Source organism: Oscarella lobularis, chromosome 20 (genome assembly GCF_947507565.1).
Source record: "Oscarella lobularis chromosome 20, ooOscLobu1.1, whole genome shotgun sequence".
Taxonomy (NCBI): Eukaryota; Metazoa; Porifera; class Homoscleromorpha; order Homosclerophorida; family Oscarellidae; genus Oscarella; species Oscarella lobularis.
In genome coordinates, this window is record NC_089194.1 from 1776496 (window position 1) to 1801314 (window position 24819).

At 46.4% G+C, this 24819-nt stretch overlaps 6 protein-coding genes and 2 long non-coding RNA genes across 8 annotated transcripts; 5 read left to right on the forward strand and 3 right to left on the reverse strand.

The window, feature by feature from the left end:
* On the forward strand, positions 1-3832 carry LOC136198966 (mitochondrial inner membrane m-AAA protease component AFG3L2-like). The gene is made up of 19 exons (XM_065989045.1): positions 1-112; positions 158-203; positions 251-310; positions 364-569; positions 619-678; positions 728-861; positions 912-1005; positions 1057-1127; positions 1182-1284; positions 1913-2050; positions 2117-2273; positions 2318-2447; positions 2510-2607; positions 2694-2804; positions 2860-2975; positions 3038-3118; positions 3169-3288; positions 3341-3535; positions 3586-3832. The coding sequence occupies exons 1-19, from the start codon at positions 53-55 to the stop codon at positions 3778-3780; spliced, it is 2175 nt and encodes a 724-aa protein (XP_065845117.1). The 5' UTR covers positions 1-52; the 3' UTR covers positions 3781-3832.
* Positions 3833-6137: 2305 nt separating this feature from the next.
* LOC136198996 (uncharacterized) lies at positions 6138-7281 on the forward strand. Its single transcript, XR_010672945.1, has 4 exons — positions 6138-6360; positions 6411-6487; positions 6535-6636; positions 6696-7281. It is a non-coding gene; the product is annotated as an uncharacterized lncRNA (long non-coding RNA).
* On the reverse strand, positions 7217-9283 carry LOC136198998 (uncharacterized). Its single transcript, XR_010672947.1, has 2 exons — positions 7720-9283; positions 7217-7672 (listed from the first exon to the last, which is right to left on the reverse strand). It is a non-coding gene; the product is annotated as an uncharacterized lncRNA (long non-coding RNA).
* On the forward strand, positions 8830-10875 carry LOC136198984 (uncharacterized). The gene is made up of 4 exons (XM_065989069.1): positions 8830-9822; positions 10138-10189; positions 10237-10299; positions 10351-10875. The coding sequence occupies exons 1-4, from the start codon at positions 9622-9624 to the stop codon at positions 10746-10748; spliced, it is 714 nt and encodes a 237-aa protein (XP_065845141.1). The 5' UTR covers positions 8830-9621; the 3' UTR covers positions 10749-10875.
* On the reverse strand, positions 10852-14112 carry LOC136198975 (host cell factor 2-like). The gene is made up of 15 exons (XM_065989056.1): positions 13933-14112; positions 13608-13741; positions 13392-13555; positions 13133-13338; positions 12887-12971; positions 12722-12831; positions 12588-12673; positions 12469-12531; positions 12297-12414; positions 12161-12241; positions 12032-12102; positions 11841-11958; positions 11492-11786; positions 11309-11437; positions 10852-11094 (listed from the first exon to the last, which is right to left on the reverse strand). The coding sequence occupies exons 1-15, from the start codon at positions 14087-14089 to the stop codon at positions 11046-11048; spliced, it is 1866 nt and encodes a 621-aa protein (XP_065845128.1). The 5' UTR covers positions 14090-14112; the 3' UTR covers positions 10852-11045.
* A 178-nt stretch (positions 14113-14290) lies between these two features.
* LOC136198976 (G patch domain-containing protein 2-like) lies at positions 14291-15752 on the forward strand. Its single transcript, XM_065989057.1, has 4 exons — positions 14291-15190; positions 15243-15301; positions 15361-15420; positions 15474-15752. Exons 1-4 carry the CDS (start codon positions 14302-14304, stop codon positions 15651-15653), a joined length of 1188 nt encoding a protein of 395 aa, XP_065845129.1. The 5' UTR covers positions 14291-14301; the 3' UTR covers positions 15654-15752.
* Positions 15753-15772: 20 nt separating this feature from the next.
* On the forward strand, positions 15773-17750 carry LOC136198977 (uncharacterized). The gene is made up of 4 exons (XM_065989058.1): positions 15773-15910; positions 16054-16117; positions 16489-16719; positions 16770-17750. Exons 1-4 carry the CDS (start codon positions 15851-15853, stop codon positions 17543-17545), a joined length of 1131 nt encoding a protein of 376 aa, XP_065845130.1. The 5' UTR covers positions 15773-15850; the 3' UTR covers positions 17546-17750.
* Positions 17751-21038: 3288 nt separating this feature from the next.
* Positions 21039-24819, reverse strand: LOC136198963 (short transient receptor potential channel 1-like). The gene is made up of 9 exons (XM_065989042.1): positions 24237-24819; positions 23880-24061; positions 23545-23823; positions 22762-23493; positions 21954-22702; positions 21711-21900; positions 21513-21656; positions 21310-21459; positions 21039-21252 (listed from the first exon to the last, which is right to left on the reverse strand). Exons 1-9 carry the CDS (start codon positions 24496-24498, stop codon positions 21103-21105), a joined length of 2838 nt encoding a protein of 945 aa, XP_065845114.1. The 5' UTR covers positions 24499-24819; the 3' UTR covers positions 21039-21102.

The window sequence follows — 24819 nt, forward strand, 5'->3', positions numbered from 1 at the left end:
TGAAGAATCACGTGCCTCGACCTCCCCTATGACATCACGCTGATTTTTTGTCATGTTTCTCCGCGCGTTTCGAACGATATGGGCCAGGCAACGTTGTCCGAATCTTCCCATGGTAACGTGGAACAAACATTTTGACGCTAAAGCAATCGTTTTCAAGAATCGCCTTCGCGAGGGACGATTATTCTCCTCCGGACCATTTCGAGGTATAGGGAACGTTTTCATTTTTCGTTTCCAACGAAACGACACCAAGGTTTCGAGAAATTCTTTCCTGGCTCCAAATCGAATCCCAAATCGTCGAAATTCGAAGAAAGTAAAGCAATAGCGATTAGAACAATTCGAAAAGACTAAGTTCAATTAAAAAAGATCCCCGACAACGCGAAAACCCGTCGGGAAATAGCAAAAAACCCGAAGAACGCTGGCGCGAACTTTTCGAGCCACCAAATCGAAATACGCTACTAACGATCGCCATATCGGTCGGCGCCGGTTATTTACTTATGTCATCGAGCACGAGACGCGCTGCCGAAATCAACTGGCAGGAATTTCGCGTCAAGTATTTGCAGAGTCAGGAGGTTGGTTAGCGCACGTTAAGACACACCAGTGCTATGTTTCGTTATGTAGGTAGATAAGCTTGTTGTAGTGAATCGGAATTATGTTAGGGTTTTTCTAAGAGAGCATACGGTGAGACGGGACTTTTAGGACTGTTTTTTTTTCTAATGGATAATCGTAGAGTCCACGTGTTCTAACATTCAATATTGGAAGTGTGGAATCATTTGAACTAAATTTGGAACGGGCTCAACAGGAAATGGGCGTGGAACCAGCCAATCAAGTACCAGTCTTCTACGTCCACGAAGCCGAACTTTTGTAAGAAAAAAATCATCATCTTAGACGATAAATATTTATTAATTATTTAGCAAAGAACTTCTCAAACTTTCTCCCACTATTCTCATTATTGGAGCATTGGTGTATTTTAGTAGGAGATTATCTGCTGGAGCCAGAAGCCAGGGGGTTAAAAATCCATAATAGATCTTATTTTAATTAGTGAGTGTATCGTATTAGGGAATATTTGGCGTGGGACAATCCACCGCTAAACTAGTCAATAAGGAAATGAATATTAAAACAAAATTTCGGTACAGTAGTAATGGCCAATATGTAAATGTATGATTTTTAAAAATTTGAATTAGAGACGTAGCCGGATGTGAAGAAGCCAAAGTGGAAATAATCGAATTTGTCAACTTTTTGAAAAATCCGAAGCAATACGTTGAACTGGGAGCAAAGATACCAAAAGTAAAGAATTAAAATTAGACTTCTTCTGCCCACAGGGGTTGGCATGAGTCCAAAATGACCCATACTCCCCTTTCGCCGAACCCATACTACTCTAAAAAGTTAAGTGTTCGAACGTTTGAATGCTTGGACCTAGTTGCTAAACAATCGAGGCGAGAGTGCCCAGTTGCTGAACAATCCAGGCGAGAGTGCCTAGTTGCTAAACAATCGAGGCGAGAGTGCCTAGTTGCTAAACAATGAAGGCGAGAGTGCTAAACAATCGAGGCGAGAGTGCCCAGTTGCTAAACAATCGAGGCGAGAGTGCTTAGTTGCTAAACAATCGAGGCGAGAGTGCCCAGTTGCTAAACAATCGAGGCGAGAATGCCCAGTTGCTAAACAATAGAGGCGAGAGGTATAGTATACAGTGCCGCCACCGCGTTCATTCAGTAAAGGACTGGGGTGTTAGAGACAAGCATAAAGTCAAAATCGCATAGAGAAAACACTTGATGCTTTTCTAATTTTCTCGACGTTAGAAGAATTTTTGTATAGGTAACCCCGCTCCCCAAAAATCTTTCGTTGTGGCTTTGCTCCCAGACCCCCTTCCCATACCGAAAAAATCCTCGGCAGAGCCCTGACTACGTATATACTATAGGGCGCCATTCTCTCCGGCCCCCCTGGAACGGGAAAAACCCTTCTAGCACGCGCCACAGCCGGCGAAGCCGGCGTTCCATTTCTCAGCGTTTCCGGCTCCGAATTTCTCGAAATGTTCGTCGGAGTTGGTCCAGCCAGGGTACAATATAAAATCACCTCATAAAGAATCTTTTATATACTAAGTATCGCGATTATCTCGTTCTAGGTTCGAGATCTTTTCGCTACGGCCCGCAAAAACGCACCTTGTATAATATTCGTCGACGAAATCGACGCCGTAGGTCGAACGCGAGGTCGAGGCGGTCAATTCGGCGGCCACGACGAGAGAGAGAACACTCTTAATCAACTTCTCGTCGAAATGGACGGTAGGAGACGCGATATTATCGTGTTTGTTTATTTAGTTTTTTAGGGTTTTCCCCCTCTTCGAATGTCGTTGTTTTGGCGGGGACTAATCGGCCGGATGTTCTTGATCCGGCGCTTTTGAGACCCGGGCGTTTCGACAGGCAGATTCATATATCTGCGCCGGATATCAAGGGAAGGTAAGGCTAGCCGAAAATTCAATAATAATCAATTATTATTGATTTTTCGTTTGGGTATTGAGGTGCTCGATATTTAAAGTTCACCTTAAACCGATTAAAACTGATGTGAACATTGAATCGCTTTCGCGGCGTCTAGCAGCTCTTACACCCGGATTTACAGGTATAATAATCAATAAAATTTAATACCTATATGTAGTTAGTACGTTTACTTTTAAAAATAAGTTGAATAATTGTGTTTTTTCTAAGGTGCTGACGTTGCGAATGTTTGCAACGAAGCTGCTCTAATAGCAGCGCGGCACCTTCGTCCCTCCGTCGAGAACAGTCACTTTGAACAGGCAATCGAACGAGTTATAGCGGGTTTGTTTTATTTGTTGTACGGGAAAGGGGAGAAAGGATTTTTGATTTTTCTTAGGGTTGGAAAAGAAAACTCAGGTGCTACAACCGGAGGAGAAAAAAGTCGTCGCCTTTCACGAGGCCGGGCACGCCGTCGCCGGATGGTTTCTCGAAAACGCCGATCCCCTTTTAAAAGTCCTTCGTTACCATGGCACATAGCGCACGCATTTGCATCTCCTTCTCTCTTCCCCACAAAGGTTTCCATAATTCCACGTGGAAAAGGCTTAGGTTACGCGCAGTATTTACCCAAAGAGCAATTCCTTTACACAACCGAAGAGGTTAAAAAATTCAAGGGGTAGAGGGTTCTTTTTTATATCAATACTTACAGCTATTCGATCGAATGTGCATGGCTCTTGGAGGGCGTGCCTCCGAGCAGATTTTCTTCGATCGTATCACGAGCGGCGCGCAAGACGATCTCGTCAAAGTGACGCGAAACGCCTATCAACAGGCAAAAGAAATCGATTCAGAAAAATCGCATTTTATTGTTTATTTCAATAAAGGTAATGCAACTCGGGATGAATCCAAAAATTGGAAACATGTCGTTTGAAATGCCTCAATCGGGGGAACCGGTATTTGATAAACCGTACAGCGAAGCAACGGCGCAAATTATTGACGAAGAAGCAAGAGCCCTTATAGACCGCGCCTACACGCGTACTATTGATTTATTAACCCGACACAAGGAAAACGTCGAAAGAGTAAGAAACGATTTTGATTAGAATTAATTAATTAATTAATTTTTTGTAAGGTTGCGTTGAGGCTTTTAGAACAGGAGGTTTTGAGTCGCGACGATATGAAGGAGTTGCTAGGGCCGCGACCGTTTGCCGAGAAATCGACGTATGAGGAGTTTGTTGAGGGTACGGGATCGGTGGAGGAAGATACGTCGCTTCCTAAGGGGCTCGAAAGCGCTTTGGATGATCCACAGCCGTCTGTAAGTACTTGACAATGTGTTACAATGTATGATCTATTGAGAATAAAGATTCTGTTCATCTTAAGTCGGATCTCTCTTATTTAATTAAGTTAAAAGTGAATCTGAGCAACCTTCTCATCTATAAAAAAAATTGGTGTACGTACTCCGCCGGCAGACGGTGTATATATTCCGGCAGGCGGTGTACGTACTCCGCCGGCAGGCGGTGTATATATTCCGGCAGGCGGTGTACGTACTCCGCCGGCAGCCGGTGTATATATTCCGGCAGACGGTGTATATATTCCTGCAGGCGGTGTACGTACTCCGCCGGCAGCCGGTGTATATATTCCGGCAGACGGTGTATATATTCCTGCAGGCGGTGTACGTACTCCGCCGGCAGCCGGTGTATATATTCCGGCAGACGGTGTATATATTCCTGCAGGCGGTGTACGTACTCCGCCGGCAGGCGGTGTATATATTCCGGCAGACGGTGTATATATTCCGGCAGGCGGTGTACGTACTCCGCCAGCAGGCGGTGTATATATTCCGGCAGGCGGTGTATATATTCCAGCAGACGGTGTATATATTCCGGCAGGCGGTGTATGTACTCCGCCAGCAGGCGGTGTATATATTCCCGCAGGCGGTGTACTCCGCCAGCAGACGGTGTATATATTCCGGCAGGCGGTGTACATACTCCGCCAGCAGGCGGTGTATATATTCCGGCAGACGGTGTATATATTCCGGCAGACGGTGTATATATTCCGGCAGGCAGTGTATATATTGCGGCAAGCGGTGTATGTACTCCGCCCGCAGACGGTGTATATATTCCGGCAGGCGGTGTATGTACTCCGCCAGCAGGCGGTGTATATATTCCCGCAGGCGGTGTACTCCGCCAGCAGGCGGTGTATATATTCCGGCAGGCGGTGTACGTACTCCACCGGCAGACGGTGTATATATTCCGGCAGGCGGTGTATGTACTCCGCCCGCAGACGGTGTATATATTCCGGCAGGCGGTGTACGTACTCCACCGGCAGACGGTGTATATATTCCGGCAGGCGGTGTATGTACTCCGCCCGCAGACGGTGTATATATTCCGGCAGGCGGTGTACGTACTCCACCGGCAGACGGTGTATATATTCCGGCAGGCGGTGTATGTACTCCGCCAGCAGACGGTGTATATATTCCGGCAGGCGGTGTATGTACTCCGCCAGCAGACGGTGTATATATTCCGGCAGGCGGTGTATATATTCCGGCAGGCGGTGTATATATTCCGGCAGGCGGTGTACGTACTCCACCGGCAGACGGTGTATATATTCCGGCAGGCGGTGTATGTACTCCGCCAGCAGACGGTGTATATATTCCGGCAGGCGGTGTATGTACTCCGCCAGCAGGCGGTGTATATATTCCGGCAGGCGGTGTACTCCGCCAGCAGGTGGTGTATATATTCCGGCAGGCGGTGTACGTACTCCACCGGCAGGCGGTGTACGTACTCCACCGGCAGGCGGTGTATATATTCCGGCAGGCGGTGTACGTACTCCGCCAGCAGACGGTGTATATATTCCGGCAGACGGTGTATATATTCCGGCAGACGGTGTATATATTCCGGCAGGCGGTGTACGTACTCCGCCGGCAGGCGGTGTATATATTCCGGCAGACGGTGTATATATTCCGGCAGGCGGTGTATATATTCCGGCAGGCGGTGTACGTACTCCGCCGGCAGACGGTGTATATATTCCGGCAGGCGGTGTATATATTCCGGCAGGCGGTGTATATATTCCGGCAGGCGGTGTACGTACTCCGCCGGCAGGCGGTGTATATATTCCGGCAGGCGGTGTATATATTCCGGCAGGCGGTGTATATATTCCGGCAGACGGTGTATATATTCCGGCAGGCGGTGTACGTACTCCGCCGGCAGGCGGTGTATATATTCCGGCAAGTGGTGTATATATTCCGGCAGGCGGTGTACGTACTCCGCCGGCAGGCGGTGTATATATTCCGGCAGGCGGTGTATATATTCCGGCAAGCGGTGTACGTACTCCGCCGGCAGGCGGTGTATATATTCCGGCAAGCGGTGTATATATTCCGGCAGGCGGTGTACGTACTCCGCCGGCAGGCGGTGTATATATTCCGGCAGGCGGTGTATATATTCCGGCAGGCGGTGTATGTACTCCGCCAGCAGGCGGTGTATATATTCCGGCAGACGGTGTATATATTCCGGCAAGCGGTGTATATATTCCGGCAGGCGGTGTACGTACTCCGCCGGCAGGCGGTGTATATATTCCGGCAGGCGGTGTATATATTCCGGCAAGCGGTGTACGTACTCCGCCGGCAGGCGGTGTATATATTCCGGCAAGCGGTGTATATATTCCGGCAGGCGGTGTACGTACTCCGCCGGCAGGCGGTGTATATATTCCGGCAGGCGGTGTATATATTCCGGCAGGCGGTGTATCCGGGCATTTTGACTACGTGACTCGTCGAAGAACAACGTTTCGAAGGATTTCTCGCGAACTATGCCGCGAAAAGAACGTACAGCGCAGCGTCGTGGTGTTCAATTTCGAGAGCTGCGTCCTTGGGATGACGACTTCGGCTCATTTTTCAAGCTAATCGCTTGCACCGGTAAGTCTGGAGCTTGGTCTTAGCGAATGCAAGCTAAAACAGAGACATAGCTGTGTGAATGAGCTTCTTTGATCAACACTGGGACGTCTTGGGTGTCGATCGTTGGGAAAAGATGAGAAAACTGAACGTGAGGCTCATACGATTCATGGAAGCTTTCTACACACTATTCTTCAGACGAAAAGCGAACAAAACGTCATTTGGGGCTCATACCTATGGAGTTGGCTTTCGCTCTGAGACTGAGAGGTGAAAATCTGGTATCCTTGCAAATTTAGATTGGTAATAGTTATTGCGGATTAATCTTCTTTTAATTAATTAATAATTAATCGCGGTGATAGAATCCCCAGGCTTTTGAAATCTCATGGCAACACGAGGGAAGAAGCCAAGCACATAATCGCACGGGGGAAATCGACGCGTCTAACAATACCGGAAGCGACTCCTTCTACGCTAGAAAATTTGATTCGAAAATGCTGGTCTGGAGAGACCGAATTTTTCAGCGATTGTGAAAGAGTTGAGCCGATTCAATTAAGAGGAAGAGGGAGCAGCTCGTTTCTCCCATCACTTACTAAATTAGGTTTTTCCGTTATAGCGATGAGTCCTAATTATTTGGCTCTCGGTCCAGGACATCGCGAAGACTTTTTCCATCCTCCCAACATCCGGATTTGCAAGAACGGATTGCCGTGAAGTAGCTCCGTGTTTGGGTGGGCATTAAGCGGGAAGAAAAAGAAGATGACTGCTGTCCTACTTTGTTAATTAAGTGCACAATTTTTTTACTGCACGCACGCACGCACGAGTGTCAGAGTCCCGCACCTAGCCAGGCCGCGTCGTTAGTTAGGATCGCGACGACACAAAAAGCAGCTAGGGTTATGTCAATTTTTATTAAATAAACCCGGAAGTAACCCGGAAATTAAACAAAACTAAAATATAGCGTCCTTTCGGCATTCTTGAGGCGGGGGGGGGGGCGACTCGCCCGCGCCCCCTGGTGGACACGTGGCCCGGAGCTTCGGTTGACCCACGAAGCATGGGGTATGGCCTCTTTATCCTCGATTGGCCTCGGAGATAAGCCTTGGGAGTGAAGCGTCCTCGGGTATGAGTCCGCCACCCGTGTTATCCAAGGGGACCGCTATTGTGACCCACCGCGTCTCGCCATAGTGGGGGAGCCAACTCTATCGGCCCCTGCTACAGAGGTACGGCCTCTTTCACCTCATTGGCCTCGGAGGCCCTTGGGAGTGGATTGGCGACCGTTTGGAGATCTCCACCGTCATTCCAAGGGATTTTGCAGAGCACCGCCTCTTATTGGCTCAGGGTTGAAATGCTAAATCAATAGCTAAATAAATTTCCCAATAAAATAAAGCTACTCACTTCTAACTGACTTCGAAGATTCGATTTCCCCCAAAAGGAGCTCCAGCTAGAACAAAAAGCTTCGAAAACAAAACAAATATGCGCTAGACCTCGATCGACTCGGGTTTCGTGTGTTGCGGCCTTCGCATCCTTCTGCTTTATCGAAACACTTCGCGGGAGATCCCCCTGGAACGCTGCTTGCTAGGCGATGCATTCGGCAGACGTAGAGGAGCCTTTTCTTCCTTCTGCGTCCAGTTTTAAGGCCTGCGATACCTTTTCCACATCGGCTTCTGCAAAAGCTAACGCGCGCGTCTCTCTGGGGACGCCAAGCTTCCCGCGCCAAGGGACTTAGGTATTACGTTTTAGTCCCCCCGTAGTGTTCTATTGCATAAAGCGGTGTGCGGTCCTTTTACTTACTTAAATTCCTTCAAAATGAGTTTGGTGAACGCAGCTGAGATGGCTTTGTTTCGCGTAAGCCAATTCAATCCTCGCTTCCTTGGCGTGCTCGTGGCGTCGTTGACACTATGGTCCTGTCGAAAACCAAGCTGTCAAACGTGGGTGAATACGTCATTGCGTAAAGCGAGCGGAAAGTCGAAGGCGTGGTCAAACGAGAAAAATCAAATGATGACCAAGTTCTCGTGGATGAACATTGATTCCTAAAATTTACGTTTAGTCGTTTCTTTGTTCGTTTTTTAATCAAATTTTCTGTTCATTGTTCATTATCGCTTTGTAATGAAAATACAGTGGAGCCTCTTCTAAGTGTACTCTCTGTCTAGTGAACGCGTACCTCTGCACGGAAACTACTCGTCATAAACCAATTTGGTTTAGTTGTCGGAGCACTTCACCTCTACAACCTCAAAACAGTGAGTGGAGACCACTGAGGTCCCACCAGCTGTATTTTTGTGTGCAGGCTGCGATGTACCATTATTAGACAATGGCTTGTTAACTAAAACTGTAAAATCATGGCGTCTACGTTCTCAAGCTTAACAACGGATGGGCACCTAATCTATTCAGCGTGTGTAAACGTAGCGCGATCGAACGGATAATAAATTGGGGGATTTCCCAAAGTCCTCGATCCCTACTTCCTCAGTCCCTCATGGCTTGTTTACGGGACTGAGAGACCCTTTAGTACCCCTTTAGTACCCCTAGTCCCGCATAAAAGCGACGCTTGTCCAGTCATTTACCAGTTAACTCTCTGAGCCGCAGTTCAAGTCAAAGACGATGGCACTCAGACTCCTGAAGCGACAATTTTCCTTGCAAGCAAGCAACAGGCTGTGTCTCGTTGCGAGACCTTCTCCACCTCACGGAGCAAGCCTTCCTTCGTTCAGTCGACTGCACACGGGTTCCACACGGTCTCACTGGCAAAAAAAGACAGAAACTGATTGGCAGTGGAGGACGCCACAGCAGTGGAACAAATGGGACAAAGGTCAGAAGAGCAAGAATTGGAAGAATTGGAAAGAACTGGAAGCCTAAAAAACTTGTAGAAAGGCCGTTTGCGCTTTTAGTCACGCATTGTACTTAGATTGGAATTTCAAAAAAATTCCCTCAACACATGAAAAGAGAAATGACATTAGTATCCCCCAGCGAAACCCGGCCAACCGATCTTTTTCGTTTTCAAAAGTGCGACCGCGTTTTCCTCCCTTGACCCTAAGGGTCCCGCCCTCCCTCCCATTGCAAAGGAGCCCACGTGCACCGAAACCGAAAGAAAAACGTACCGTGAGAGCCAATCGACGAACGTGCAATCCATTCTCGCGAGAAAAACGACTCGAATGTCGTCAATTCGACGCGCCCCGTACGCCGGACCGTCCCAGAACTCTCCACTTTTCCTGTTCCTCACGTGACAATATAAACAGCGAGCCCCAAATCCCGACGACTCATTCGCACGTCGGAACGCGTCGAGAAGAGAAGAAGTAAAAAATTACGATGAAAAAAATCGACGCGGAAAGCGGCAAAACGAAAATAATCGAAACGACGAATCGACAACAATTACCGAACTCTCTCGCAACGATCCTACTACTCGTCGCCGTCGCAACGTCGCTCGTCGCCACGTCGATCTCCGCCGTCGCACTGTACAAAGTCAGCGAGCAAAGAACGCGAATGGAACGCTTCGAAACGCATCACGATGTACGGTTTGCGCGGGGGAAGGAGGAGGTTCGAGGGAGTTCGAATCGTTCGCGGCATGATTTCGTATTGGGGCTGCCCGGCCCGGGGCCCGGCCCGCGGGGGGAATGTCCCGTGTAAACTAAGGAGGCAATCGAGGGGCGGCGATTTAGTTTCGACTCGTTTCCTGCTTTCCATTCCACGTGATGTTCGTTTACTAGAGAAGTGATCGCCCACGCTGCGTTTGTTCTCAAAGTTCGCGGGGGAGAGGAGGGGCCGGGACCCCGCCCGCGATCCGAGGCTTTAAAATAAAGAGTCCTCCAATGTATATCGTCGTAGGAAATGGGGAGAAAACGACGGGACGTCGAAGGGACGACTCCAGCGCCCCAAGGTAATGTCGCGACTCTCTCTCTCGATCGTTCTATATTTTCTCTACAGATTCATTTGCCGCGATTCATTTATACGCTGATCCTGCAAAACCACGGCCATCATTCGAATCACGTAGAAAAACCAAGCGTTTAATTAATTAAAAATCCTATCAATTTGCTATAGACAAATTTATCTCTCCGTTCAAAGTCGACAGCAAAAAGGGTCCAATCGACTTGGCTCTGAACAATGAAGCCATTGAAATCAAAGTAGCGGGGCTCTACTACTTCTACGGTCAGATAGCGGCCAAGCCGGAGTCACGTGCTCTGCAACAAGGCGTAGGCATCGCGGTGTGCAACGATATCAAGGATCACAGATGCGAGAAGAAATACAAATTGATCACTTCCGCAACAAGCAAAGGAACAGTGAATAGCTACAACGATTACGAGACGATATACACGGGAGGACTCTTCGATTTGGACGTGGGAGATCGCGTTGTTCTCGTCTCCGAGAAGAAACAATCGATCTCCATGATGAGAAAATTTACTTTTTTCGGCGGATACATGGTTCGTCCGGGGAATTAATAGAAAAACGTATTGAACTTTGCTGTGTAGGTAAACGCTTAGATAGTTTTTCTTTTAGTTTAGTTGCGCTGCTCGCTCGTTTTTCGTGTAAGGCATATGGAAATAAAGCCAATGGCTCGTCTACTGAACCGACAACGTTTATTCTACAATTAATGCACGTAGGGGGGACGAGTGGGGAAGAAACCGTCCGGGATATTAGAACTACGGCTAATTCTTTCACGAACCTTAGAGGGGAGAGAGAGAGAGAGAGAGAGAGAGAGAGAGAGAGAGAGAGAGATCTTTTTTCCTTCTTCGTTTCTATGATTCCGTTTTCATTTTTTTCGCCGCGTCGTCGTCGCCGCCGGCACTGAGAAAAAGTTAGTTATTTAGTTGCCTTGGCAACCCATTGTGACATCACGCCGTAACGCACGCCCTCTTTCGGTTTTCTAAGTCTAAAATCTTGACCCCCATACGTCATTTCGAAAAACGAAAACTCGCGTTGACTTATAAATAATTTTCCGGGTTCTCTAGCTTCGGTTTCTTGTGGATCCCCTCCCGGGACCCCTCCCCCCTCTTCTTACCTTTCCGGAGCCGGTCTTTTGACTGGCTGGGGCGGTTGCGTGGGCTGTGACGGTTGCGGTGGTTTCGCTTGCGCAGGCGCAGTGGCGGGGACATCCTGGAGCCATCTCACCTGAGTAGCGGGACCATATCTGGCGGGAAAAAACATTCAAAAGGAAATTTCCCTACAGAAACTAGCGTCATACCCCTTGTCGTTTTTCGCCGCAATACGGAAAATAATCGCCGGTTTATTCGTGACGTCGATATGAGCTTGATTCAATTGCGTCGTCGTGACAACGCAGGAAGGCGAGGGCCCGCAATAAACGCGAATAAAAGCGAGTTGCCCCGTCGCCGTGGCCGCCGTAACCGCGGCATTTTTGACGGCAAGATAGACGGAATATTCATTCACGGTACCGGAAGTATTCGCGGGAGGGTCCCACGAGAGGTGCGCGCCATCAGCGCCTTTGCTGATACGAATGGCGGAGGGAGCACCAGGGAAACCTGACGTCCCGTATATATAGATAACGCGCGCGCCTTTTCGCTTTTTCAGCTTACCTGGAAGACAAGTCTTGAATGCAGCCACGTCGGAATGGGGCCCCACTCCGCAGCCGTTTAGGGCTGAAACGCGAAAACGATACGCGACGCCCGGCATCAATTTTTGCCTAATAGTACCCTATGAAAAATAAAAACAATAAATAACAAAAGTGATTTTTTTTTAAATTAGACAATTGATTTTTTTCTCTTACACCGGGTTCGGGAAAATCGCTCACAACCATCGCCGTTTGCTTGGTGTGGCCAACTTCAGACCAGAGCAAATCTTCAATTAGAAAACATCAATTATTTCTAATTAATTAATTAATTATTAAACTCCTTACTTTCTGGTTTTTTCTCGTCGCTTCCAGCTGCGGCGGGAGTTTGCGCCTGAAATTTCTGAATTTGGACAATATATTCATCAGCTACACGAAAAAAAAAACGTTCCCAAATAATCAATATTACTTATTTTGAATGTACCGTTGGGTTGAGATTGCCAAGAGATCTCCAAAGAATGCGTATTGGCTCGGACGAGTTGAAGGCGAGACGGAGCAGCGGGAACTTCCGTTTCTAGATACCAGAGATCCTTGCAACAGACCTAAAACAAAGTCCAATACACTCTTAATTAATTACGTGAGAGAGCTATAAGTACCTGATTATTCCAGGCTTTCCTGTATCCGTCACGTCCGCTCCAAATGTACATACGCGAGTCAACCTTGCATAGAATGAATTTAGGGATGAGGAAATTTTTTTTGATTTTTTTTCTCTTACTGCTACAGCGCAATGGCCAGCTCTAGCTCTTGGACTTGTGTCGTCTGAAGCGTCACAGCCGGGAATTATCTCCCAAGTGAACGTGTCTATAGAAAATGTTAAATTTTTAAATGATTTCTTATGGGTTTGTGTACCAAGATTCAAGCAGGCCAGCGTATTGGTGCACTTCCATTCTCGCTCTTGACCTGTAGCGCGATTTTCGACATCAATTGCTAGGGGAACCCAGCCACCAAAAACGTGCATCCTCAAGAAAAATAAAATAAAATAAATAAATAATAATAAATATATAATCTCCTCACTTGTTCTTGACGAGAACGGAAGAATGAAGACTCCGAGGCAAGGGAGTGACGCCAGATAACTCAGGCTTAGTCCAAAACATAGAAGCTATACAAAAAGTATTAATTAATTAATCTTATATACAAAAGTATTAAGATAAAAAGCCCTAATCTTAATCAAAAAGTATTAAAAAAGTATTGAGAAAAGCCATTAATCTTAATCTTAATCAAAAACTATTAATCTTATACTAATTATTTAATTTTCCTAACCTATGTCGAGGGTGTAGAGATCTCCGAGACGACATCCGTTCATTCCCCCATAGACGATCAACTTGCCTTCGTGACCGTCACGTGGCGATATGGATACGCACGAGTGGGATTCGCGCGCTAGGGGAATGGCGCCGAACATTCGCGGGGATTCCCATTGGAGGGTCTTTCCCTCTTTGATATCAAGCGTGTGCAAATCGTTCATGTATCTGAAAACGCGCTTCGTAGACGAGATAATGGGCTTTTTTAGGAATTTAGTTACCGCGGAATGTTTATTTTTGGATCGCCGCTATCGTTTGCTAATCCGGCGAAAATGAACGCTTTTTGGTTTACCAGGTTGAAGCTGTGGCCCAAACGAGGACAGGGTGGTGTGCCGAGAGGCGTTAGACGACGCCATTCCCAACGCGAGGCAAGTAATTCGTAGAGCTAACGTGTGAGTGAAATGGTTTAACGCGCGCGATATGCGTCATCAACTTACGTCATTGGAATACTTCCCGTATTCGACCATACCGCCGAAAACGAGAAGGCGAACTCCGTCGCAGACGAAGCCGAATGCGGCGCATCCGTTTGGAATGTCGCCGCGAACGGCCGGCGCGAACCACTGATTGGTTGCTAGAATAACGAGATTTCGCGAGTCACATGGATTTCTTTGAAGTAAAGCGCGCTAGCGATTGAAAAAAGAGCGATTCGACTGCCCAAAAAGGGAACTCGATTTAAAATATTTCAATTTTTCGACGTTTCGAAGTCGTGCTATGCGTCGCTAAGCGACGAAACGTGTCGAAAACAGACGCGCGATCGATAACCTGTGTTTAGGACGTGTAATTCGTCGACAATCCCTTCGTTTCCGCCACCGAAGATGATAATTAGATCCTTGATGGCAACTGCGCGATGTCCGTGCCGCGGCCGAGGCGCTGGGCCGCTACAGGAGAGCACTTTGCGCCACTTGATGGACGCCGCCATTTTGGACGGAGCGCTGCTGGCAAAAGCGCATGCGCTAGGCTGCGGTTTACGAAAACCTGACGCACGAAGCGTGGACAGTCAAAAAATATAGTAAAACTTTTATACAGGTTGTAGTTTATTTATTCAGAAATGCTAGCCTTGCGAAACATTCTAAAAATTGACTTCAACAGTGACGTCATCTGCTTGGTAGCGCACGGTAGTCGTTTCCAAATATGGACGAAGACTCGTCTCAGACCATCCGCGAGCCTTTCAGCGATCTATACGAAATGACTCTGGATCCGAGCATGGCTCTCCAACTCGAACCGTCGAGTCCAAGCGACACGTCGGTGCTCGATCCGACGAGTCGCGACTTTATTCTCAACATCGAAACGACGTCGAATCGAGAAAACTCCGAATCGAGCTCGACCGAAGAGATGGAGGTAACGAAGCGTCTTTCGTCGCTCAATGTCGGCAAACTGACTCGATTGGTGACGTCGATGAAACCCCCGGATAGCGGAATCGTCTCGACCGGCCGAACGAAACAGCGTCGTCGACGTCGACGAAAATCGGCGCTCAAGCGCAAGCGAAAACGAAAGTTAGCGTGCGCCGCCAATTCGGAGTCGGAAACGAAAAAATTGAGAAGTTTGGCTTCGCCGAGGCTAAGCGAGACGGAGGAGAAGGAAAAGAGCTCAGACAAAGAAACCGTCGTCATGGACGACGGCAGCATCAAATCAAATTCGTCCTACACTCCAAAAATGATTGATTCGCCGGCGGACGAGCCGCAATTGAAGCTGACTGAGGAAGCGATTCGAAGACTCGGTCACGTGGTTAGAGGTCCCCGGATAGATTATACAGACGCATGCAGTAGTGGCGAAGATTCGGTGTTTGTGAATCCGCCGTCGCCTCAGGCGTGTAGTTTTAAGTTTTCCAACGTGCTTAGTAAGATCGAGGGGGGAGAGGAGACCGCTGACGAGCGCGGGCGCGATGGGGATGATGAGGAGAGTTGCGTTGAAGGGGAGATGATAGCGCGCGCGATTCCCTGGTGGAAAAGAGAGTATCCCGCTATTAAAAGTGATCAGGAAGAAGATGAGGAATTTTGTAAATTATTAGCTATGGGGAAAAGTATGTTTTACGTGACGTCATTGATTGGCACGTTAAAATTGAACTTTCGTAGGTTTAGATGTTGTTTACGCGAGGAATTCTTCTTATCCAATGGATGAGTGTCTATCTAGGGTACCCTCACTAATTCAATTAATTAATTAAACCTATATAGAGAATGTATCAATTTTTAGTCCAAAGGTATTAGAGAAATGTATAAGAAGAAACAGAATCAGCGAAGGCTAAATACTAGAGTAATGATTAAATAATTAATTAATTCGTGTCAATTAATTAATTGTTTTAAAAGATGCAGTTGGATCACGCGACTAGTTTTCCTATGCCCATACCTGAAGCGAATGTCGGCTCTCGAATGCTTCGTTCCATGGGCTGGGATCCGGGATCTGGGCTCGGTAAAAGAGGCGATGGCGTCACTGAGCCCGTACAAGTGCACAAAAGGCCAAGAAGAAGGGGCCTCGGACACGAATGACTGCCGAAAAAAAACAGAAACAGAAAGACAATTATATATTTTGTTGAGTTAGTACATTGAGTTATTTGGGTTTATTAAAAAGTTTTTTGTTTATCAATATCAATACGCCAACACCCGTATTTTCTACGTCACGTCACCTGTTTTTACTTACCGGGGGACGAAACGACGCTTGTTTCGCTCTCGTTCACGCAGACATCATGCAGGCGCAAACGGAAACGAAGACTCGACTTCATGTTGGACTGCTCTGCAGTAAAAGAGTGAGTATTGATATGATAAACTACACTGACACCTTAGCCCCAAACCTTTCCACGTCTCTTTTACACTCATCTCGTCACCTTCTATGCATTGTACCCTACGCAGCGTCGAATGAAACTCACTTATCGCTCTTTCCGCTATATAGGGACGCGATCCGGATCGTAAGGTCATTTTGACGGAAGTAAAGCAGATTTCCTTCGCTGGAAAAGGTATTTTCTCTTGATTCCAAACCTGCAAAGCCACTAGAAGAGACGGGAATTGCATGTCTTCTACCGTTTCTTTCTAATATACGACAGCCGGGGGCGTTAACCTCGGCTGACTTCTCGTAGAAAAGCTCTTTAGTTTAGCGGTATACCGTGCTACTGAACGCGCGATAGTAGTATTATTGCAAAACAGAATAATCTAAACGATATCGTGATACCGAAACCGAAACATACGATAGCTCATAAGGGTAACGTAAGAAATTAGGCTGCCGCGTTCACTTCCTATTACTAGAAACAAGGACGTGTTTACTCGAAGGGTTTTTTACGTTTCCTATACTTTTATAAATAATCCCTTTCTCTTTTATTTATTAACTTAGAGCTAATATTTTCCGAAATGGAGATCTCTCACGTGGGAAGATCCAAATGGGACGTGAAAGCGGTCAACTTGTCGCAAATAAAATTCAATCCCGATTTCGAGAATCTGAAATTTTCAATTCAAGTCATGGCGACGGGCAAAACAATGAGAAAATTTTCCTACTTCGCCCGATCGCTGGACGAACAAGAAGCTCTAATAGCGGAACTACTTTATGCCCAAACGTTGTCAGAGCGTAAGCCAATCAAACACTCAGCTCACAATAACAAACTTATCGCTATTTAGGTGTTACGCTAGGGCGTTGCTTTCACGTCATTTTACCGGACAATTCCCGGCACGCCGTAGCGCGTCTACATCGCTCAATTAACCCCACAATATCGCTGTGCAATCCTCGCAAACAGAACGAAGTTCTCCTGGACATCAGCATTATGAAATTCAGCAAATGCGAAATGAAGGGCACGACTCCTCTCGGCTACCACGTGGTCACATTACGAAGTCGTACGTCGTCGTACAACGACGAAACTCTCTATCTGCCCTCCAAACCAACCGCGGAGGAATTCATCCTATTCTATCAAAAAAGCGTCCAGCACTGTAGCTCCTATTGCAAATTGGACCCCATGGAGGCGTCGCCCCCCTCACAGCAACAGAAGCGGTTTGAGTCCTCGCCTCCACTAAAATCTCCCCCTAGTGATTCTTACCTGGAACCAGTCTTTCCTCTACCTCCTCGAGATATCATTCGCCCCGGGGTTTATCCTCCTCGTTTGTCAGAACGCCCTACCCTCGCGCCTCTTCATGTTTATACTACTCCGCGTTCAAAATCTACAGACTTTTCCCGTCTTAGGAATCAGCTCGATGGCGAAGAGGACTATGTTCCAATGGACGACGATCTCTTGCAGGGAAGAGACGATGGGAATTATGTTGCCATGGATGACGGTTACACGCCGACGCCGACCTCTTCTCGCCCTCGCCCTCTGCCTGAAGCTCCTCTTCCCATGCCTAAAGTCAAAGTCAAACCGAAGAGATCAAAGTCGATTCCGAGATCAGTGATGAGAAATAAGTAGAAGAGTGCGTGATTGAAAACGCGGAAGTAATCCGATTGATTGATATTTTCTTTTAGTTTCTACTCCTAGTGTGCATGATATTTTTAGTGACTAGAATAACGAGATGCAGTTGCATGCATTTTAGGGCGAGAAGAGGGACGTTTCCCCAGCATTTTTCCCCCAGCCTCATTTTCTATATATAAGGTTCTCCCTAAAACCCCAGACAGTTCATTTTCTACTTCTCTATCTATCGTCGACGTGCGGTTCAATCGACGATGAGTCTAGATATTCTACATTGCGGGAGTACGGATATAAACGTCTCAGAACCAACACGGAGTAACTATCGATTCTTCTACTCGCATTTGTCCTATACGTGCACAATGTCTACTCCCGTTTATGTGTCAATGTGGATCGTATCGGTGCTTGTGATATTACTTAGCGTTTCCGTCATTGTGTGGAGATGCAGGAAACGCACGTACAGCAGCCAGTCGGTTTTGATCATCAATTTAGCAGTATCGGATGCGTTGATGGGACTGGGAAGAATTCTTCGCGTAAAAACATTTCGAATGGCGCACATTTGGTGTACAAGTGCGTCTAATTCTATAATCCACCTTTGCTACGTTACTTCTATGGTTTCCAATATCCCAATTACGATGATGATCGTTCTGTTTCTCGCCATTCCTCTTTGTGGAATGGAGGAGGTGTGTTGCATAACGCAAAAACAAACAGTGAGACGTTTTCTATATTGTCTCATAGCTGTTGGGTGGATAATTTCGGTTTTAGTCTGGGTAACATCAAACTGGCCTAAAGAATTCAAAACCAGAGCAACACTAAACTTCACAATTGACTGGACGCACTGCGCAGGCTATTCGCTCAACGAACATTTACTTGGGACAGTGACGCAACTAACATCGCTCTGTATCATACTAGTTGTGATAGCATTGTCATATTATGTCATAGTCGCTGCTGTTTCTCGTCAAATGGGTAGAGAACAATTTTACTTGCAAGCCAAGCGGCAGCTAATTGCTATAGTCCTTTCAATGACTGCACTTCTCGGCTTCGAATTCGGGTGGAAAATTTATCTCCTACTTTATCTCAGATCGCACTATTATGATGCAAAGTTGAGGGGAAGCGAATCGTTTCGAATTGCCTACAAAATATCTATGTTTGTACCGTTGGGAATGGCACTGCTCAATCCATTTCTCTACACGTTTTGGAATAAAATTACGTTGAGACGTTATTTTAAAATGATGACATGCGGTAAATGGAATGAAAAGGAAACTGGAGATGCATGCAGTTCAGCTGCTACTCAAAGCAGCGAGGAGACTCGTCTCTTTTCCGAATCAACGCAACAGTGGGATAATGACGGGTTTAGCACCGATTCAGATGAATAAGACTATTTGAAATATTTTGTGTAAACATTATGAGAAACGTTTTTGCTACTAGTATGTGTGAGTGACGACGAGGTGTCAAATAGGGGCCCCAAACGTGATTCCCGCGTTGCGAGCGGATGCTCTCCGTCCCCATGGAGACGAGCCCCCTCCCCGCAGCAGAACCAGTTCTCTGCTCCGATAAAATCCATTCCTAGTGAACCCTATATCTGAAACCAGCCGTTCCTCTACCTCCTCTAGATATCATTCGCCCCGGTGTTTATCCTTCTCGTTTATCAGAACGCCCTCCCCTCACGCGTCCTCATCTTTATACTACTTCGCGTTCCAAATCTACTGACGTTGCCCGTCTTACGAAATAGACGAATTTGTAGATGACTATGTTCCAATGGACGACGATATTTTGCAGGGAAAAAACGGTGGGAATTATGTTGCTATGGATGGACGGTGTTTTCACGCCGACGCCGATCTCTTCTCGCCATCTCCCGAAACTCCTCTTCCCATGCCTAAAATCAAAGTCAAACCGAAAAGATCAAAGTCCATTCCTAGATGAGTACTTGATTGAGAACGCGGAAGTAGTTTCCTGATATTTTTAGTGTAACGAGATGCGGTTGCATGCATATGGGAGGGGAACGTTTCCCCAGCGCATTTTCCCCAGCGCATTTTCTATCTGGTACAGTATAAGGTCTCCGTAAAGACCCTCACAATTCATTTTCCGCCTCTCTATCTATCGTCGCCGTGCGGTTCAATCGACGATGAGTCTAGATATTCTACGTTGCGGGAGTACGGATATAAACGTCTCAGAACCAACATGGAGTAACTATCGATTCTTCTACTCGCATTTGTCCTATACGTGCACAATGTCTACTCCCGTTTATGTGTCAATGTGGATCGTATCGGTGCTCGTTATATTATTTAGCGCTTCCGTCATTGTGTGGAGATGCAGGAAACGCACGTACAGCAGCCAATCAGTTTTGATCATTAATTTAGCAGTATCTGATGCGTTGATGGGACTGGGAAGAATTCTTCGGGTGGAAACATTTCGAATGGCGCACATTTGGTGCACAAGTGCGTCTAATTCTATATTCAAGCTTTGCTACGTTACTTCTATGGTTTCCAATATCCCAATTGCGATGATGTGCATTCTGTTTCTCGCCATTCCTTTTTATGGAATAGAGAAGGTGTGCTGCATAAGGCGAAAGCAAACAGTAAGACGTTTCCTATATGGTCTCATGGCTGTGGGATGGATATTTTCGGTTTCGGTCTGGATATCAGAGTTGCCTAAAGAATTCAAGAGGAGAGCAATATTAAACTTTACAATAGACTGGACGCACTGCGCAGCCTATTCACTCCACGAGCACATTTTTGGAACAGCGTTACAACTAACATTGCTCTGTATCTTACTAATTGTGACAGCATTGTCGTATTTTGTGATAGCCGCTGCTGTCTCTCGTCGAATGGGCAAAGAACAATTTTACTTGCAAGCTAAGCGACAGCTAATTACTATAGTCCTTTCAATGACTGCACTTCTCGGTTTCGAATTCGGGTGGAAAGTTTATCTTCTACTTTATCAAAGATTGCACAATTATGATGCAAAGCTGAGGGGAAGCGAATCGTTTCGAACTGCCTACAAAATATCTATGTTTGTACCGTTGGGAATAGCACTGCTCAATCCATTTCTCTACACGTTTTGGAATAAAATTACGTTAGAACGCCATTTGAAAAGGCTTGGGTGCCCGTGCCATAAAGGGAATAAAGATGAAAACGGAGAATTAGATGCATGCAATTCAATTGACACTCAGAGTAACGACTCGGAGGAGACTCGTCTCTTTCCCGAATCATCGCAACAGTGGGATAATGACGATTTTAGCACCGATTTAGATGCATAATACTATTTGTAATAGTTTTTGTGTGTAAATGCAAACGTTATGAGAGCGAAGGAGAAGCTTTTTGCTATGTGAGCGACGAGGTGTCAAATGGGGCCCCCAAACGAGTCGTGACATCTCACCTGCGTTCCCAGCTGATGCTCGCCATCCCAGACGTGCTCTAGCGTCTCTTTGCTCGCCGAAAGAACGAAGAAACGTCTCGGAAAGAAGACGGAATGGGCATGCGCCTGTGCACTAAAAATTGATCTATATTTCCACGATGACACACCTCCTATATCTATTGAATATTCATGTGTTCTCCTTCTCAGTTCTTCAGATATTCGTCTTCGTACGCTTCGTCGCTGTCTTCGTCGGAATCAACGACTGGTTCTTCGACCTCCTTGACTGTCTCTTTGTCTTTCTTTGATCGTCCGAAAATTTTGCTTAGCACCTTTTTCGGTCTTGAGCTGCGACGCTAGAAAAAAGAACAAATTTTTAAACACTTTAAATAAATAATAAATGTAGGTTCAACCTTTTTCTTTTCTAAGTAAGATTCTAATGTTTTCTTTAGAGAAGTCAAATCGTCTTGAACCCTTTTCATTTCTGACGAGGCTTCCTTTTTGCTTTCTTTCCTTCTGTACCGTCTAACCATATCTTCAACTCCACTGCTATTGAACTCAGGCTAAAAAATCAGCTATGCTATGGATTCTGCTATTATTTGCATGCAGTACGTACAGTTCTTTTTGACTTGGAGTTTCTGTAAAAGCATGAGAAAAACAAAAAGCTGATAACATTGAATGGAACTGGCATCGGCGGATAGAACGTATATTCCATCACGATCTCACTGCGAGCAAATTTGTATTCAGTTTCTGCGTTTTCCTGCAAAAGAAGAAATCGCACACGTCTCTATATATACGAACTTTCCTTGTGTACCTGAATTTCGTCGAATTTGCTAAATACTAGCCCAAAAAGAAGACCGAGAAGAATTCTATCGGATATGATGAACCAAATGAGAGCAACAATGCTACCAACAATTGTTTCGGCTCTTGAATCTGCCTCAAAGCCATCAATCTCGGCATCTCCAAGGGAAGTCCAGAATACAGTTCGAAAGGACGGTATAAATCTACACAAAAAAACAATAAATATATATAACACTGCTCTTTTTAATTAATTCACCCGTCAACAAGAGATGGTACGGTATTATTGGAAGAAGGGTCGTTACTAAGCGGTCCTGCAGCGTAAATGCTCGCAATGGCAATAGAAAAGCCGACCATGAAAATAAGAAGCATGACGAGAAAGGTGAAAAAGAGTTGAAGCATTCCAATAAAGGACAGCTGAACGGGTCCCAAAACGCGATGAATTTTCAAAAAGGAGAGCACTCGTATGCAGCACCCAAGAGCCGCGCAACCGTAGAGATGATACGAAATTCGCACGAATTCGGACGTTTTGAATGCGTCAGCGTAGAATGCAAGAAAGAGAAGAACGTAATAGGTGATAAAGATGAGCAGGAGTATGATGTCCAAGATTGTCTCTGCACTTTTGAAGTAGAGCGTCGCTTTGCCGTTTTGCGCCATGCGAGCGAATTTAAAGACCTCTTGCAGTAGAAAGCCGACGACATATACTAATATAACCCAGTCAAAAGCAGTAAACGAATTCCTTTCGTCGCTTATTTCGGTGTTGAAAATAAACGTGAGAATGAGAAGCACGATGAAGATGAAGTAGCTGACAAGATCTGCAGTAAAGGCGACTATAGGCGATTTGTGCAATACATTTAGTCTGTCTGCCACACACGGCAGAAAAACGATAAGAAGGAGGCTCGCCGCTATTTCTTTGGCCATTTTCAATTTGGAACTTGCCTTGCCTGTGTACAGACTACCCTGCCAAATTTCTTCAACATAATCTTGGACAATAGGACTGGAAACAAACTGGTTAGAGATGAGCGTTTATTACAGATTAATTAACAAGTATCAGTGATTTAGCTTACTCGCTTCATTTCCGTTTTCACAGCGTAATCTATCAGCCCCGTGCTGAGAACGTTTCGAGCGGATTTCGCCGTTCCAGCGTGAATCATTTCAACAGCCAACTCTTCCAAAGAGTCCGCTTCGGCTTCCATATCCAATTTGTACGCTCCAGAGAGCTGAGCACCCGTTCTAAAAGCGCGGGAAATTTGAAGACTGACAAGCAAGGGATCGTGACACTCGATTATGGGCTCCGGATTGCTGAGCAACTGGAGTTGCTCGTAGTGCAGCTCAGCGAGTTGCTCAGACGAAAGATCAATAGAGGAACTTACGCTAACAAGCAGAGCGCACGCTTTCTCATTTTTCGCCGTCAGAGCCATATAGAGCGGGGTCCGATTCAATTTATTTTTTGCGTGAACGTCGAAGCCATTTTCAATCAGATAATTCAGCGTTCCAAACGCTTTGGAACCGCCGCGAGCAGCCTTGTGGAGCAACGTTGCTCCCGTGGAGTCAACGAGTTGAAAATCGACTCCCAATTCTTTCGCCTTTTCTAGAATTCTGACGTTACCTTGTTGGGAGGCGGTGTGACAAACGTTACCGCCCTTCGCTCCTTTGACGTTGGGATCGTATTTTTTATCGAGCAACAGGGCGAATTTTTCGTCGGAGTCTTTTGCCGAGAGCCCAGCGGCCAGAACGAGAGGAAAATCGGAGACAATTTTGGACTTTTCGTCCGGTTTAGCGCCGTTTTCAAAAAGAAACTAATTTTGAAAAGTATTAGATAAGAATTCGATTTCGAGTATTTTTTCTACCTGCACTGTTTTAATAGATCCCCCTAATACAGCAGGCCAAAGAAACGAATCTTTAAATTTCAACGCAGTTGGGGGAAATTGATCAACTATCAAGTCGACAATATCCCCGTAAGCGGAGCGCGAAGGGAGAGCGAGAAACGACTCGTCGGCGTTTTGTAAAGTGAGAAGCAAAACGTCAACGGGCGATGCCCCGGATGCATTGGCCTGGGTCAAACTGCACCCGGAATTAATAAGCAACTGGACTTTTTCACAGCTAAGATGAATCGATTCCACTTGGCACTGCATATGTTAAATACATATTGGACTATAAAACGTTGATCTAAGATGCGACTAACTGCGTAATGGAGAGCCGTTGAACCTTTGGAGTCGGCCAAATTGGCGTCGCGATAAGAGGAGAGCATTGCTTGCAATGCGACGAGAGGAAAATTATATGATTTTGCGGCGTAATGTATAGCTGAAGCGCCGGAATCGTCCGCAATATTCACGTCCGCTCCGCGCTCCAACATCAGCCTAACCACTAGAGAGCAAATATTTATTTCATTGGGAGGGAGGAGCGTAGTTTTATTGGCTATTTCCTAAGATAACCGCAATAGGATGCCTAGGGCATTATTGCATAGTTTCTCTCGTTGACTTAGTCTGTGTCTGTGACCCCTGGCTGGGGACCCCCAATGCATGCAAAAGAGAGAACTCACTTCCTAAGCAGGAAGCCGTCGCTTCGTCGACGATAACCTTGCTCGATTCCTTCGCTAATTCCGAAAACGATTCGCAGAGAAGATGAAGGGCGGTTTGCTTTCCGTTGATCTTATTGTTTATCACGCTAGCGCCTTCGTCTAAGGCGGCCTGGAGGCGGTCGATTTGGTTGCGATCGAAGGATGTGACCGCTCTGCGGAGGCATTTTTCATGGTAATTCTCCTTTCGCGTTGTCACGGAGAATTTTACGAGCTCAACGTCCATGACAGTTAATTTGAACGCTTCTCAGTCGCGGGGGGAAGGGGTGTACTGGTATGAAAAGAGAGCAGGGCTCTCTTTTTAGAGTCTAGAAGTCTAATTGGCCCCCTCCTCCAACATAATCATTCGGTCGACGTCTAGCTGGGAAAGGAATTGTTTTCAATGTATAGTTCCCACCCATTTTGAGTGACTTGCGCGAGCGCATCGAATGCTATAGGGTTGTGGTTCGGGTGCCAGAAGGCCAGGGATGAAATTAAAACGTCCCAGATGGGGTCACAGTCGCCCATCGGAGAGTAGGTGCGGTGTTAGACGTTAAGACTACCCAGG